This window comes from Buteo buteo, chromosome 5 (assembly GCF_964188355.1).
Source record: "Buteo buteo chromosome 5, bButBut1.hap1.1, whole genome shotgun sequence".
Classification (NCBI taxonomy): Eukaryota; Metazoa; Chordata; class Aves; order Accipitriformes; family Accipitridae; genus Buteo; species Buteo buteo.
In genome coordinates this window covers 54,383,881-54,400,338 of record NC_134175.1, presented here as the reverse complement: position 1 = coordinate 54,400,338, position 16,458 = coordinate 54,383,881, and the positions used below count along the sequence as shown (strand labels likewise).

At 36.8% G+C, this 16,458-nt stretch overlaps 1 protein-coding gene across 9 annotated transcripts in view; it reads right to left on the bottom strand.

The window, feature by feature from the left end:
* The window catches only part of TANC1 (tetratricopeptide repeat, ankyrin repeat and coiled-coil containing 1), a 101,128-nt gene that overhangs the window by 6,529 nt on the left and 78,141 nt on the right, over nt 1-16,458 (bottom strand). For all 9 annotated transcript variants that reach the window (XM_075029127.1, XM_075029131.1, XM_075029126.1 and 6 more), the window contains 11 exons: nt 15,270-15,877; nt 13,777-13,885; nt 13,437-13,559; nt 12,314-12,550; nt 11,472-11,657; nt 9,420-9,498; nt 5,648-5,781; nt 4,984-5,107; nt 4,687-4,862; nt 2,019-2,151; nt 1,072-1,163 (listed from right to left, as the gene is read on the bottom strand). In XM_075029127.1, the coding sequence (XP_074885228.1) occupies nt 1,072-1,163; nt 2,019-2,151; nt 4,687-4,862; nt 4,984-5,107; nt 5,648-5,781; nt 9,420-9,498; nt 11,472-11,657; nt 12,314-12,550; nt 13,437-13,559; nt 13,777-13,885; nt 15,270-15,877 (2,001 nt within the window). The remainder of the gene's footprint in view (nt 1-1,071; nt 1,164-2,018; nt 2,152-4,686; nt 4,863-4,983; nt 5,108-5,647; nt 5,782-9,419; nt 9,499-11,471; nt 11,658-12,313; nt 12,551-13,436; nt 13,560-13,776; nt 13,886-15,269; nt 15,878-16,458) is intronic.

Here is a 16,458-nt window from a genome sequence, read left to right as displayed (position 1 = left end):
TCCTGCTATGTTACTCTGTGGTCTCAGAGTCCAGGCAGGGGTCAACCTGTGGAGCAACTTGAGGAGAAACTGAAGAAAATGAATTGGTGCTGGTGACATGGTGGCACCTTCTCCCTGAACAACGAGTTGCATTCAACACACCACCAGAGAAGTGTGACATCCCTGGGAGAGGCTTCCCAGGGATGGCAGAACTGCCTTTGTAGCATAAAATCTGTTACCCTTTATGTTGAAAGATGTCCCATGCTTAAAGGCACCTGCTTGGATATAAAGCTCTAAACCCATTTCAGGATCAAGAAACTCTATAAATTATCCAGATGTATTCCTAAGACTCCTATACAGAATTTGGGAGAATCTAAGCAGGTCCACCCTGATTCATGATGCCAAAGTCTCATCAAGGGTCTCTCTTCTGTACTATGCAAAGCCATTTGATATAAAACAAAAATCAGAGGTAAGGTGATTTGAGGGCCCTTGTAAAAAAAATCCATACAAATTACAAGTATTGTAGCTAGAACAGACTTTAAATTATGCTTATATAAGCCATTGAGCACTGTGTTGTACTAATGAAATAATGCAGGTGTATCACAGTTTACAAAAATAATTCCAGTCCCTCTTCTGAGCAATATATCACCACTAGTAAAAAGAATGTATCACAAGAGCTGTCGCTTTCCTCATTATATATTTAAATAGCACACAAAAGAACATTATCCTGAAGAGAAGTTACTCCTAAATGTCACTTAATTCAACAAGACACATTCAAATGAACACCTTACATTCTGAGTTGCCCTTAAGAAGCAAATGACTGCTACAAATGTTCACAGAACGATTTGCTCAACAGAAAGAAAATGTACTTAGCTGTCTTAAAATTTTTATGTATTTATTTATTTTACACAAGAGTTTTCAATTATTCTTTCCCAGGGTTCTCAAGATTTCTTGGTCTTATTCCCAACATGAGAGGATGTGCAAGAACACATCTTGTTTGAACAGAAAAGGAGGTATAAAGAATTTTAATCTACCTTCAGACAGAAGTCCAATTATAACGTTCTGCTATCAGAAAAATAAAAATCTACCTACTTTGTATAGTATATTTCCTTCTTCCATCAGTTTCTGCAGCAGAATAAGGAGAATATCGGGTTTTGAGGTGGCCATTGCCCATGCTGCATTTCCTGCAAGTTAAATTTTAAGGATCTCTGACAAAAGGGAAGAAAGTATGTTTCTGATACCTATTCACACTAGAAAGCCTAATCCTACTTAAGTATTTCACCTGCATGGATTACTATTATTATGTGCATATATTTAAAATACATATATATCCATACATGCCCCCTGCCACCCCACATAGATAACAGCCAGATATTAAATGGTCCGACTCATGTCACCCCTGGTCTAAAGCCAGTATAGGACAGTATGAAAGTCACGGTAAAGTTCAGGCCTAAATAAGGATCTATATTTGATCATTCTTAGTACCCAAATATAATAAATGATGACTTAAAGGTACTACAGATTCAATAATTATCATGTACACATCTGCACCATCTGCTTGCCTAGCAATGATACAGGATTTGCACATGTATTTTTGCCCACCCTTTGCAAAATGTACGATTCTCTAATTTATTAAAAGAATGTTATTTAAATGTAAAACTTCTTAATCTAAATTATTAATAGTGTCAGAATTAAGTAACACTAATAGCATAATGAAAATTTTCTTGTTTAAGTATATCATGATAGAGTAACCATGTAAAGACTTGACTCCTCCAGATCTCCTCATCAACATACATCAAAGAAAGGAATAGAATAAAATTACTTAAGCATTTCCTCACTTCTGAAGTGAGTCTTGAGTGTCTGCCTTTAAAAGAAAGAGATTGATTTCTCTTGAGTGGGCATCTGCAAACCATAAAACCTGCAAAAATCTAGTATGTATTTCAAGATTTATTTATTTAATCTACTTTACAGAAATGACAGTAATTCTAGCAGAGCAGATATTCAGTTGTTTCTCTTGAGTGTAGGATAGTTTTACTGACCTAGTTTAGCTCCTTTTCTCAGTAGCATAACCACTACTGATGTATTACGACATCCGATAGCTCTGTCCAGTGGCCGCATGCCACTGTGGTCAACATGCTCAATCATTGCTCCTTTCTCTACCAAGTACTGCACCTGTGAAAAGAAACAAGACAAGCCTTGTAACATGATTTTTGGTAGGAGAGGCAGAACAGTGAAATATTTAAGCTACCATCTAATCTTCCTTGAAGTATACTGTGTATATACTCCAGAGTGTGCTAAAGCCATTTTAAATCCATTGAACTGAATCCATTGAAGACAACACGGCATGGGAATGCAATCAAACTGCACTCAAGAGCTGCCATTAAGGTATTAAAAAAACCAACACGCAAATTCCTGGAAGTACCTGTGTCAGAAGAACACTAAGACCAAAACATTATGCTATCCATTGTTCATGTTCAGCATGCCAATATGTGACACAGCAACTCAAGCGTAAAGGCAGTAAGCTCAGAAGAAAGCAGAGCAGCAGTGTAGGCCCTGTGCTTTCAGCTTCAAGTACACCCTAACACAACAATGACAAGCATGAAGCGCAGTACCGGAATATGCTCCTAGTGTAGGACACAATGCTATACAAATACAATAAACAGAAAATACACAGACTACTATTCTGTAATGTGAGATACTTAAAACATGCTAGTTAACAGTGTAAATACAAATTATGATGCTGAGAGACCACTTGTTCTACATGAAGAAAAACACATCTGTAATTTTATTCATTTCTTAACCATTTATTACAGCAGTCTAATACTGCAGTTTGACGTAAATGCAGCAAATGTAAAATGCAGCAAGGGCAAATAAAAAAGTTTAAGAAAGCAAAGTAAGTATGTCAGACACCATCAGCTTCCACCAAGCATTCACCAAGCATCCAGAGTAACAGAGTAATTCTCGTAATTGTCCATCAGCACTATTTAATTAAAAGTGCAACATATAGGAAATGACAGCGATGGCAGGTTTGATGTAAGCAATAGTTCTTTCACACAACCATTGCTTGCCCAAATGCGACTGGCAGTAATCTAGTATGGAGAGAGGTATTAACAATCCTTCTCACTGACAGGAAAGCTGCAGGCCTGCTGAGTGATCTCTTAATTAGTAGTATTGCACCTTTGTCTGTTGCCCTAGCAGAGAGACCAGGCTGTTCAGCCGTATGAACTGCTGATGTGGCCGTCTACCAGGTGGACTGGCAGTCTGTTCTACTCCAGTGCAGTAACCTACAGTAAAAGTATGTACAGGAGTCTGGCTACCCCTCATTCCCAAGTAGGAAAGAAGTCCCTCTTCAGGTCCCCAGTGTTACCTAGAAACACTTGCAGTGGCAGGAATAGCTCTGTGATGTGACTTCTGAAACATGTTAAAGCCACTACAGAATCTAAGGGCTTATTTACAATTTCAAGTTAATCCTGACTAAGGCTGAATGGGACTTAGAGTGCTACAGCAAGTAATACTGTCTGGCAGCATTCTTATTGAAGAACTGCTGTTTTGAAACAGGACATTGTATATACCAACTCTAGAAATAAAGATGCTAGCGAGTTTAGGAGGCTGCATATGCTATTCTTTCTAGCTTCCTGGTGAACTCTTGGATCTGTTTATAGTGCATGCAGATTTGAGCATGCCCTACCATGCAGGTTGCGGAAATTGCATTCCTATCTGGTTAGGCTTCTGAATTGTGCTTAATTACTGAGTTTTGAAGCTTGAGAACAAAAATATACAATCACTTCAAAAATCTGTGATTTTAAAGATGTAAAGAATTCTAAATCATAGACTTTAAACTTATTTTATACTTTTGATCTCAGTTATTGGCATGGCCCATTTCAGATTCAGAAAAACTTCACCTAAAATGCCTTAAAATCTTGTATTGTAACATTTATTATAGAGGAAGAAGGTAGTATGTGAGAAAGGTACAGGACTGAAAAAGGAACTTCAGTTGTTGTCCTGTTTCTGAAATGATCTGTGGAACAAACCGAGAAAAACTGAATTTATACCTCAGGCCCTGTACTTCCACATATATAGACTGGACAGTAACACTAAGATGTGCTCAGTGCCATCTTCGCAAGATGAAAAATGTACGGATTTCTAACAGTTCTCTCCCTGTCAGGCAAAGCATGTAAGATACCCATCAAAGACAAGCAATGCGGCCTTATGATGGAAAAGCAAAATCTTCCTGCATTTCATCTGTTGTAGGAAGAAGAATAATACTGCCACATCTTTTACTTGGGGTCTCTGTTCCACCTAAGGCACCCAACAGACTGGGACCCTGTCAGTTACCTCAGTGGGTTTGCAGAGGCTGAAAAGAGATATTTTCCTTTCATGTCCCACAGGTGTTTTTGTTTTGGTTTTTTTTTAATTCCAGTTCATCCAACACAGAAATTGTAAATGCTACTTTTTATTGAGATTTAAAAACTCATGAAGTACAACAGCGTGCTCTATATATCACAACTACCTTGGTACTAAAACCTTATCTAGAAAATGCTTTTCTGAGTAAATACTTGCACTGCAGTCAAGATGCTAGCAGTGTAAGCATCTTGGCTACTTCCTCAAATTTCCTTTCTGTTTTGGTTAGCAGTATTTTTCTAAGCTTTGTTTTCTATTATGAAAATTCAATACATGCTTAGTTTTTCTGCTGTTAGTTCTACTTACAATATCAGCATCTCCATAAAAAGCAGCCAGGTCTAGAGGTGTTCGTCCATTTTTGTCTGTCTGATCAGTTGTTGCACCTTTCTCAACTAAATACTGAACCACTTGCCTGTGGCCTTTTAGACATGCCCAGCTCAAAGCTGTCAGTCCTTCTTTGTCCAGAGATGAAATAGTTGCACCTGTAAAATGAAAATTAACTTTGTTATGAAGATGTCCTGTTTAATAAGCAAAATTACCTAACTCACACAGATGCAGTTTCTGGAACGGCTGTGCAGCCTTGAATCACTATTTATTTTCTACCTTCAGAAAGCAGAAATTCCACAGTGCTCAAATGTCCTTCACAAGAAGCCACCATAAGTGGAGTTCGGCCTTGCTTGTCACTTAAATTCACATCAGACCCGTGTTCCACTAGAAGTTTAGCAATCTGAAATACAAAATAGCAATTTAAAAATAAATTGGCAGATTTAGATTTTAGCCATAACAGCATGAACTTTTAAAGAAGAGGACTATGGTGTTATTTATAGCAATCATTGAGAAATCCTGCACAACTCAAGCCTTAACTGTTTGCAATTCAGGGCTTTCTCCTGACAGGAGTGTCCAGCATGAGGAAGGCTCCAGACTCTAAGGTCCTCTCTCCATTAATACAGAAACAGTACAGAGGATCTGAAATTGCCTCTGTTCTTGGTCTCAGAAATAAAATATTTTAACCCCCATGTATTATTTTTCAGATATGTTACAACTAAGGTTGTCATGCAGCCAATGTACTTCAAAATCCTTTGTATTGCTTTCAATAACTTAAAAAGTGAGCTTCTGAACACATCCCTTCGAAGCTGATGTAAATGTGTATTAGAAATTTACACTAATTTATTACAGGACTGGGAGATGGGATGGGATGGGATGGGATGGGAGGAATCAAGGACCGCTTCCCAAATGAATCCATCTAATTTGCAAATATGTGTCAGACCTGCCAGTGCCCCTGCCGTACTGCACAGAAAAGTGGAGGAATCCCCCTCCGATTAGGTCTCGTCACAACTGCTCCATGTTCAAGAAGTAATTCACAGACTTCCAGTTTTCCTCTTCCTGCAGCAGCTGTCAGGGCTAAAGAAAGCATTTTCATCAACATTATCTCTTAGCTGTTTTACCACGTCTTTTGACACATGCGTGTTATGGGAATATTACTGAATCCCCAATTTTTTCAACTCAGCTGCTCCGTAAGATTTTCATAACTACTTTCAGACTCAAATGAATTAGTCAGAATCAGGTTAAGTCAATAAGCCACAGGCATTCTCTGGTAAATAAAAAGATGATTCTCAAAGATAACAACTGTATCATGTGCATAGCTTGTAGGTTAAAAGGAATCTTTATGAAAATTTTTGATAAACCCACCAGCCTGAGGCAGTTCTAGTTGCTTTTTCATTAATAATTTTCTTCATGACAAGAAAACTTCCTCTCTTTCCACCAGGCCCTTCTCAAAAGGCGAAGATGATAACAGTTCCGTGATTCAACAAAGGGACTGTAACTCAAGTTTCAGAAGTACTGCTTACTCGATCCCTAGCAGTGATGTATTGCCAAACATCAGATATTTAGATCTCTGCAGAAAGTCTGTATCTTGGACAACTTAGCTTCATTCTGCACTAGTTAAAATTGCTTTCCTTGTTTTTCACAGTGAAAAACACAGTAGGTTATCAATCAATAGTTCTAATTCCTGTGTGTTTACCCTTGCTCTGGACTTCAAGGGATTCCTGTACATTTTTCAGTACAGAAGAGGCATCAACCTTCTAGTTCACCTTAAAAATCTTTTTGAACTGAACAGTGTATGTTGTCAAGAGTGAGTGCTCTTGACCTCCATCTAAAACGCAGTAACCTTGCAACTTTTAAACAGGTAGCTACTACTATCAGAGGACACCTTCTCAGCCCTGGCTGAAAACACCAGAGTATTGCAATTGCAAGCATGCCTACATGCGCTGGTGACGGAGCAGTCCAGCACAATATAGTACCAAATGTGTCCACGTAGCACAATAATAAAACCATCGATACGATCTTTACTTTAGACATTCATAACATACAAAGTACTGCACATCTATGTTCACAATATATGGCTTATGAGAAAGCAGGTAATTTCCACAGATCCAGCACTAATATTTTGTGACTCTACTCAGTACCATAACACTGAAGTGTTGCTGTAAGGCATTTGCACAACTTGCCACCTTCTCCTATAGCTTATTATACTCCTTGCTTTTCCCTGTGACACTCATTGAAGCTTGAAAATAAAATATTTTCCCCATCATTATTTTTCCCCTCTTCCATTTCACTCACATCAACTTACTGTGTGTTTTAAATGGAGCTTGAAATTAAAATTATTTTTTTTGTTGTTTGTGTTGAAGCATCATCAGTAATGTTAACACTGCTTAGAAAAAGGGTTCATGTGCTAACTTCTGCAAGAATCAGCAAAAGGACTCGCCCCTCCATTTTCTAAATCCTAATACCATATATTTTCCAATAATAAGTGGATCAAATTGTGAATTTCTTGTTACTAATTTTTTAGCATTTTCAAACATGATGAAGTAGAATTTTTAAAAATTCCAATGAATGCTGAAAGTAAATGAAATTGCAAACACTGCAGGAAGTAGTAATTTAATATTATTTTTTTTTTAACAACAATATCTAACCCATTCACTCTTCACTTACTGATACTTCACTATGTTACAATTACATCAACTGTTTAGATCTCAAAAACTGGAATGTAACTCCTACAGGTATCACCATTAAAGGGGAAACAAACTATCTTGTTCAAAAATGTCACAATTTTTATTCTGTCAGCACCAGCCTTTTAGCTCATGGTTTAACTAACATTACAGCAACAATGTAACTCCCTATACCTTATCCAGGTATAAAATGACTAAACAATTCCTCCAGTCAGCTTAAACAACATCAGGATTAAACTCTGGTCAGGAATTCCAACTATTCCACTCAAAAGGATCACCTCTGATCTGCCCAAAGGCACTCTGCAAAAGTGAAGAGCAGACAAAATGATGCTATTTTCTATCACTTTTACTAGACAGTAAGCAATGCTCTGAATTAGCTAATCTGTATAGAACATATGAGGCTGGAAAAACATCTGAGAGATGTCTTTAACCTAAGATTGACTTTTCCAACTGAGACATAGTAATGTGCATTTCGAAAAGGGTAAACTAAGGAAATTTAGAAAACAGGCTTAAAAGTCTCCCACCCCTATATCCTCTCATATAATGTGTTACGTGACTTTATCTATTTCACTTTAATTTGCTATTTGACTTGCCTTGAACCTGTACTTTGTACAAACATGGCCTTCAGCTACATTAATGTGATAAAATACGGGGACCGGCAATGATGATCTTTAGCTGTCTTTCATTCTAAAAGACTCACAATATAAAATGCTACTGAAACAGCCTCCATAACGAGCAGAACCAACTTAGGATTCAAGTAGATAACAGCAATACAAATAAATGAACAGAAACAAGCTGTTCCCGAACATGTTACTAAATGAAAAGGAATGGTCTTTAAGGTTGTTCCATGCTGTTTCAAGGTGCAATGGATTTTCCCTTTTTGAAACAGGCACTCACAAAACACACTTCTCACTCCATCTGCCTCATACTTCTAAGTTTTATCACTATCCAGTTCCATACCTTGATCTCATTTACAAAACAAAGAACCATGCAGTACAATGCAAATGTCAGTTCACCCACACATGCAAAATCCCAAGATTCCAGCAGCATATAAGTTAGCATCCTTTCCACTTAAGTTTTTTATGTTCAATAATTGAAGAGTAATAAATTTTTCAAGTAATGCTAACCTTGACTCATTCTACAGGTTTTTATTGTCCCAAACTTACTATTCTGTATCTCAGAGAGCACAAAAGTGCCACAGGGAACTGCTTGTAGTTCTCTGGACTCAGACCTTCACCTCCATAACAAATTAGGACTGGATAAGGAAGCACTTACTTAATGAATAAAGATTCCCAATACATTAGGCAAGAATTTCAATACAAACTGTTGACAACAAAATATTAAAGGAAAATTACTTTAGCAACAGATGTACATTTTTTGGAATTCATTGGATTTGCAGCAAGAGTTTTGTATATGCATAGGAATAAAGAACATTTGCTTCTCCGGTACGTGAAGAGGCTACTGATGATCATTAAAAGAGACTGTTTTCCCACCTGCTTGTGCAATCTCAACTGTTTAAATGAAACTGAGATGTTACTCATATGGTGAAACAGGAAAACTTTCAGCTGCAGGCTGCACAGTTTACAGTCTGTCTTTAAAAAAATTTTTGGCATTTCCCATACATACAAAAGCATGTCTTTTCATCCATTGCCTAATTAGAACAAATGAGGCAATTGCCTAGCATTTCCTGCAAATAAATGAGGTAAAAAAAATATTCTCAAACAGATAATCCTATGAAATTCTACACTGAAGCTTGAAGCACTATATTTCCACAGACATTTTCAATTTAATTAGGAAATCAGTATTTTACAGTAATTTTAATCTAAAATAACTCTTCTTTTCAATACATGAGATGAGTAGATTTAATAAGTTAAAAACTCTATACTTATAAACAGCGTTTTATTATTAAAACTGGTGTTCTCCTGTGACTTTTATCACAGAAAATTAAATAAATAAAAAAAATCAAAATGAAAAACTCTTACTTCTTAAATGAGCAACTCTAATTAGGGAAAAATATGAGAAAGGAAATACCTGTTTCTCCCCACAAAGCATCAGTGTCATTGATGTCTATTTCATGGTCCTTTTCAATTGTCAAGATGTAACAAACCACCTGTCAAAAACAGCAGAGAGAGAGTCAGTCACAAAAACCATCAGTTGTCACTTGCAAGATATAGCAACAGGTAAAAGATTTAAAACAAGTGAGAGTGCTTCTCTCTTAATGCATACGAATCAAAGAAAATTAATATTCTTCACAATCCATCAAAGCAAGTTCAGTGTGATTTTTAGTATGACTTGAAGACAACCGAATGTTATTGAAAGCAGTTTCTAAAAAAAGCCTAGCGCCCTTCTGTTGATTGGTTCAGGATGTTTTACATGTTTATAATTTAATAAGCTCCTGTGTGACCTATGTATACCAGAATAATCAAGACAAACAATGCCAAAAATAAAGCATCCCAGTTCAGTGAGGAAATTCCCTATTGTCTAAAACAAAGAGGAAAAAAGAGAGTATTTGTACACATCTTGTAAGAGGAAAAACATATAAACAATGTGAAATAGTGATTCCTATCTAGCTGTTTTTCAAAATTTCTTCACAGAATGGTTTAAATACATTGTTAAATGCTAATTTTTAAACTTGAGATGAGTTATAAATAAGTTTTGCTCTGTTTTTGTTTTATTAAGGAAATCTATGTTTTGTAACCACCTACCAGTAAAAGATTATTAAATTAAAACCTCTGCTAATGGCTATTTTAAACAGATTTTCTAATGGGCGACACCGTCACTGAGACTGCAGCAAGCAGGTAAGGGAGTAGAACCACACTAGCAAAAGTTTTGGATGCTATGGGAAAAAGCAAAGGTAGGAAAGGAGAAAGTACATGGATATTTTCAGGCTGTATGAGAAGTGTTGTAAACAACGTATGGAAAATTCTAAAATTCAAAATGCTAGAATAAAATTTATTCAGAATTCATGAAACACACGGGTCTTCTTTCTAGCTAAGAAAAATAAAGCTTCTTATTGTCCTAAAAATAGAGAAAGATGGACATTTTCAGGTAAGAGTTAAGTATTTATGATTAATGTGATCTATTTTGCTGATATTCAGGAGTTGACTGCTTTCATTTAATCAGCGGATAGCAAACAAGAACTTTTGAGAGTGAAGGAAATCTCCATTAATTCAAATTAATGATAGTTCAGAATCCTCCAATTTATATTGTGAGACAGTGATGGCTTATATATCATATAATAAATTAATTGTACAGACATACGTTTGAATCACGTAAACAACTTCAAAGATCAGATTCTTGATCTTATAGCAATTAAAAAATAGATTTAAAAGAAGTAAATATCGAAATGGTTTTATGGAAGAGATTTTACGTTTCCACTTTTGGCACATCACTTGTAACACATAAACAGGAAATTCCATCAGCCTACTGTGATCTTTATTCAAGTATCTTTACTTACTGATTACTTTTGTATCAAGGTTAAGAGTTATTTTCCCAATGAACAGAAGACATACTTCTATCACCTAAATATCTAAAGCATTTTGTGTATTTATGTGTTTACTTTTAGTGTTCCTTTTACTGAGCAATACTGTAACACTGACAAACACTTCTTTTATCCTATACATCCACACAACTCCAAATTTCTGTCTTAAGCGACATTAAGCTGAAGTAAGCTGAAGTGTGTAACTTGACATGTGCATCAGATTAAAAAAGTTAAGCATGTGCATGTATGCGCAATATACAACTTGTTACAGTATAAAAAAAGAAATTCAACCTGAAGTAGAAACATACTAGGGTGGATCACTGATACAGAATATCATCATTACCACTAGAGATTTAGGACAGCTTCCAAGAACAGAGAGGAAAAAGGAGGCAGAAAATTACATATAAACAAATCCTGAAGCAAATAATATTACTGGATAATTATCTACAGCATTTAAAACAGCTGCTAAGAATGCATACTACTTTAAATATCAGAAGTTTCAATATTTCTGCTTTCCAAACTTCTTTTAAAAATAGCTGCAAGCATTGTTGTACAATTCTCAAATTCAAACACATTTTGAAATATTTGAACTGTCAACCTACCTGACAGTGTCCCATACTGGAAGCTGCTGTTAGAGCTTGTTGCAGTGCCTGACATTTTCTTAGTGAATTTTGTTCTTGGGAAGGAGTCATCCAAACAACATTAAGCAAGTATTGAAGGATTTCACAATGCCCTCTCAATGCACAATGGACCAAAGCACACTGGCCTTTCTTGTCTACATAGTCAACCTGCATTGGGGAAAAAAAAATATTCAAAGTTAAAAAGTCTAGTGAAAGACCATGGAGAGGAGAAGCTCTTATGCACTGCAAGAGAGCAAATGTCACTCCTGTCTTCAAGAAGGGCAGGAAGGAAGATCTGGGGAATTACAGATCAAACAGCCTCACCTTAGTTGCTGGGAAGGGGATGGAAAAACTAATCCTGGAAAACATTTCCAAACACATGCAAGACAAGAAGGTGATCAGGAGTAGTCAGCATGGGTTTACCAAGGGGAAATCATTCTTAACCAACCTGAGAGCCTTCTGCAACAAGGTGACTGGCTTGGTGGATGAGAGGAGAGCTGCAGATGCTGCCTACCTCGACTTTAGTAAGGCTTCTGATACTGTCTCCCATAACATTGTCATGGACAAGCTGATGGAAGTACAGGTTACATAAGTGCACAGTGAGATGGACCCAAAACTGACTGAACAGATGGGCCAGAGTGTTGTGATCAGTGGCACATGGAAAATGCTTCATGGAAGCCTGTGTAGATGTTCTGGACTCCCCTGCCACCCTGCCCCAAGTTTATGTTTGTTAATTATATACTTATGTAATCAACAACAGGTTTTTTAGGCCTCTGCATGATTTTTTTGGCTGCAAACATTGCAATCTTCGTGCATCAGCTTACCTTTGCACCTTTTTTGCACAACAGTGAAACTATGTTCATGTGACCTGCAGCAGCTGCATAACTAAGTGCTGTCATCCCATTTTCTGAAGTTCCATCAATAGCAGCTCCAAATTCTAGTAAAAGGGTGACCACTTCTTCATGTCCAAGGTGCGACTGAACACACAGCACTGGAGCATTATTTAGTACTTCAGTCCTATAATTCACATTTGCTCCTGCCAAGATCAGCAGCCGACTCACCTAAAATTTAATTTAAATAAAACATTTTTTTCCTCAGATTTGTCTGAATTTATTAAGAGACTTTGACATCTTCATTCAGGTACTCATATGTTACTCCCTAATTCTGATGCAGATTTTATTGGCAGATGTCGACTTTATCACATGTGTAGCAATATGAAACTTTAAAACCATCTGTTAGCACATAGATTATTGTACTACCAAACTGTGAACTCCCAATAGAACTCACCTCTCCCCTGAAACTCACTACTCTCTCAGCACAATTTCATCTGTGTAATTTGCTACTACTCTGCAGATTTACGTAACTGGCTCCATTAATAGAGAGCCAGAGTGCATAAAAAGCAATCCCCCAAAATTATCAGTGTGTGTGTGTGCGTGTGTACATGCAAATTTCCGATCAAAAGGCCTAGCGGTTGGCTAAAATTGCAACTTGTCAACTTGGATTTCTCCATCCATAATCCAGGGATTCAAATAATAGTGCAAAGTTCTGGCATTTTACAGCCTTTCGCTCTCACAGTATTGCCTCCTTTACAATTCCCTTAATACTTCCCCATATAAAAAAAAACATGGCCGAAGTCTGCCCAGCAAATCAGGCGGTACATCTGGCCCCCTGAAAATGCATCCACATGCTTATCTACACTACAGTGTGTGGCTACATCAGAGTCAGGGTGAAACCCTTCCTTCCATCAAAACTCTCAAGGAGAACTGAACTGGACTTTAACAACAGCTTTAAAAAGTACATGAAGACTCGTTATAAAGGAGTTCAGTTACAGATGCACAGTGGTGACTTTTTTCTTCTCCAGGGTTACATTAATTTTGACGTTCATCAACAGTTACAGCAACAGTGGCAGGTGAAGCACTGATTGTACATGAATGCTTATTTTCTTACCTTCACATTGGGCGTATAGATGTTTCTAAGAGAGGCAAGGGCTGTAGACAGTCCATCAGTACTATAACCAATCCACAAGGCTTGAAGATGACTGGAAGAAATCCCAGTCCTTTTACTGAGACCCTAACAGAAATGATATAACAGGAAATCTCTCTATAGGATTAGAAATACTATTTATATCTACATCTCATCAGTATAAAGAGAAGTAACAATACTGTTTGTTAGCACTACCAAGTATTTTGCATAAGCTTCTAAAAAATTATTAAAGCAACTCAGAGGAGAATCTGTAAGATGCATTCATATGAATAGATCATAAAACCTATTAAGCTGTAAGCTTTACCTTAAAAATATGAGCTTTAAGTATATGATGACCAAGTTCCATAGTTTGTTGGCGGTTTAACTTTCCTTCTTGTCGAGAAAACATGAAAGCCAGCAGAGCATGTCCATTCCTAGTAAAAAAGATTAAGAGAGAACTGCTTTTATAAATATACTTTCCTAAGTATCCTAACCCATCTGTATGCCTGTCACAATAGCTCGACTTTCTTTGTCACACTACTGAAACATACCACTACATCTAAAAAAAATTCTTTCCGTAACAAAATAATGCAAAGAGAAGAAAGGTAAATTTCAAAGTTGAAACACACTCCTAATATTTCTCTACTGTCACCTCATAAGAGGCCCATGTCAGAACCAATGCAGCTTTGGACACCGATTTGCATACTGCTCCCTTTTTGTATTGTTTCATCTCACAGCCAGAAACTGCAGGTACCTCAGATAAAATCCAATCCTTTTAGAAGATCTGAACCCTTTTGAAATTTGAGATAAAATGTGTATTTAGTAATTCTACATCTACATTAGTCGGTGTTCTAGGAAACAGTGGAAATGGCATAACCCTGAGAAAACAAGGTTATCATATACTGTACATTAATCAGACTGTATACTGGAACTGAACAATTAACCATACACTAATTAGACTATTCATCTGGGGGATGAAGTTGCGGGGAGCTTCTCACCCCACCTTCAGAAATTTCTTAACAGAACTTTTCAAAAAAAGGAAGCTTTAAGTAAGAATAGGCAACACTCCACCTTCTGTTACAGCACGCACCATGCATCATGTATTCAATGGGCCCAGGGTGCAGCTAGCAACGTTGAAAAACGGTAGGGGCCAAACAGTCTGCAACCCTGGTAATTCCACCTGCTGAACTGTTTTTGTTGAATCCACTCAAAAGCACAGAGAAGTCTTGGGTTGGTGCTAATTTTAAACGTCAGCATTATTTATTCTTTCATAAAAACAAAAAAGTAAAACCCTGAAGAATATGAAAAAAATGGAAGATGCAGACTACAAGAATATGCATGTACAATAACAGCTTATTGTCTCCAATTTAACTAATTCATGCTAAGTCAAAGAAGGTGAGATGGAACAAACTGAAACAATGCCATGAGGATATAATTATAGAACAAAATGTCTTAATATTTTTATGTTTAAAAGAGCCCAAATTATCTGTTCTTTCTATTCCTGCACTCTAAATAGACAAGGTACTGCTGCACAAAATTCTCAACAATTTTGCTATATTAATAACAACATAGTACTCATTTCTCCATGAAGGTAGCAAAGTCAAATGCAGATCTGCAAATTCTACAAAGTCAATTATGCATTGTAACCTCTGATACTTGTAACTCTGATACTTCTAGACATATAGAAGTTTTTATCTTGGAAAAAACTAGGCATGCTTGTGTTTTAATATTACTCTTTCCTCTCACCAATTGTTGCAACCAATTATATAAAACATAACTGCAGTTACTTGAACATGATCTACCACAGGTTTCATTTACCTTGGCTCACATAAGAAGTCAGTATTTTCACCGTCTGCTCTCCAAACAAGCCATTCCCTGAAGGAAGGATGGCAGAACATACGTGTTTTGTCACGTCTTTTTATCAGAAAACATGAAAGGGCTTCCATCCTTTGGCTGAAGTCTTCCCATTGCTGTTCACCATTTATTTGGCCTGCATTAATAGCTTGGAAAATCTGGTCATCTGTCATGGGATGTAGGGATGCCAGTGCCACATTTAATATTGGCAGGGCTCGCTCAAAAGCAGAGTTTGTCATGAACTTCATATTGCACTGAAGTAAGTACAATTCTGATAGAGACACTGGAACAACCTTGTAGCTTGCACTTTTGATTACTAAGTGACCTTTTTGGAAAAGATCCAGAGTGAGTTTCAAATAGAGGTAAGATCCCAGGCTTCTCATGATCAGGTGATTACTCACTTTCCCAATAATAGCTGCATCAGCTTTTCCATTTAAAGATATGTTGTTTACAATTTCCTGGCTGTTATTAATTCTGTACTGAATATAAGCATTCAAGTCATCATGAATTTCTTTGTTGTCTGGAAAATTGTCCAGGGATATTGCGATAAAGGGCAGTGAACTTACTACTTCCTATGAAGGGAAGAGGGGGGAAAAAAAACAGGAAAGGAAAAAAAAAAAAACACAAAAAACAAACCACACAGGCATTACAGTATTCCAGCACTGAAAATTCAACAATGCATCTTTGCTATATTTCTCTTCTGTAATGAGTACCAGACAGATTAAAAATAAATTCAGTATCTCTGCGATGGCTTTGCAAATATTGTCCCCTGGTAACAGGTACAACAGTATTTTTACATTTCATCATTTTTCATTGGAAGGTCTCAAATATTTTACTGACTAAGCTCAGCAAGGCAACTAAAGGGGATAAGCTATAGAAATGATCACTTCAAAATTAAGGGAACAGAAAACAGTTACCAGAATTGTACCCTAAGATGGGCCAGGGGAAGGGGGGAGGTAGAAGGAATAATCTATTAAGAGGGAGTGATTTATTAAGAAATATCAGAAGTGACAAGAGAGACAAGAATCTCCTCATTATTACATCTTCCTGTAACAATGTACCAGAAAGGTACCATCCACACATATACAGCCCCCCATTTAGTTTAAGGCAAGTAACAAGTATGGGACAAGTCAAGACACTTCAACAGGTTTAC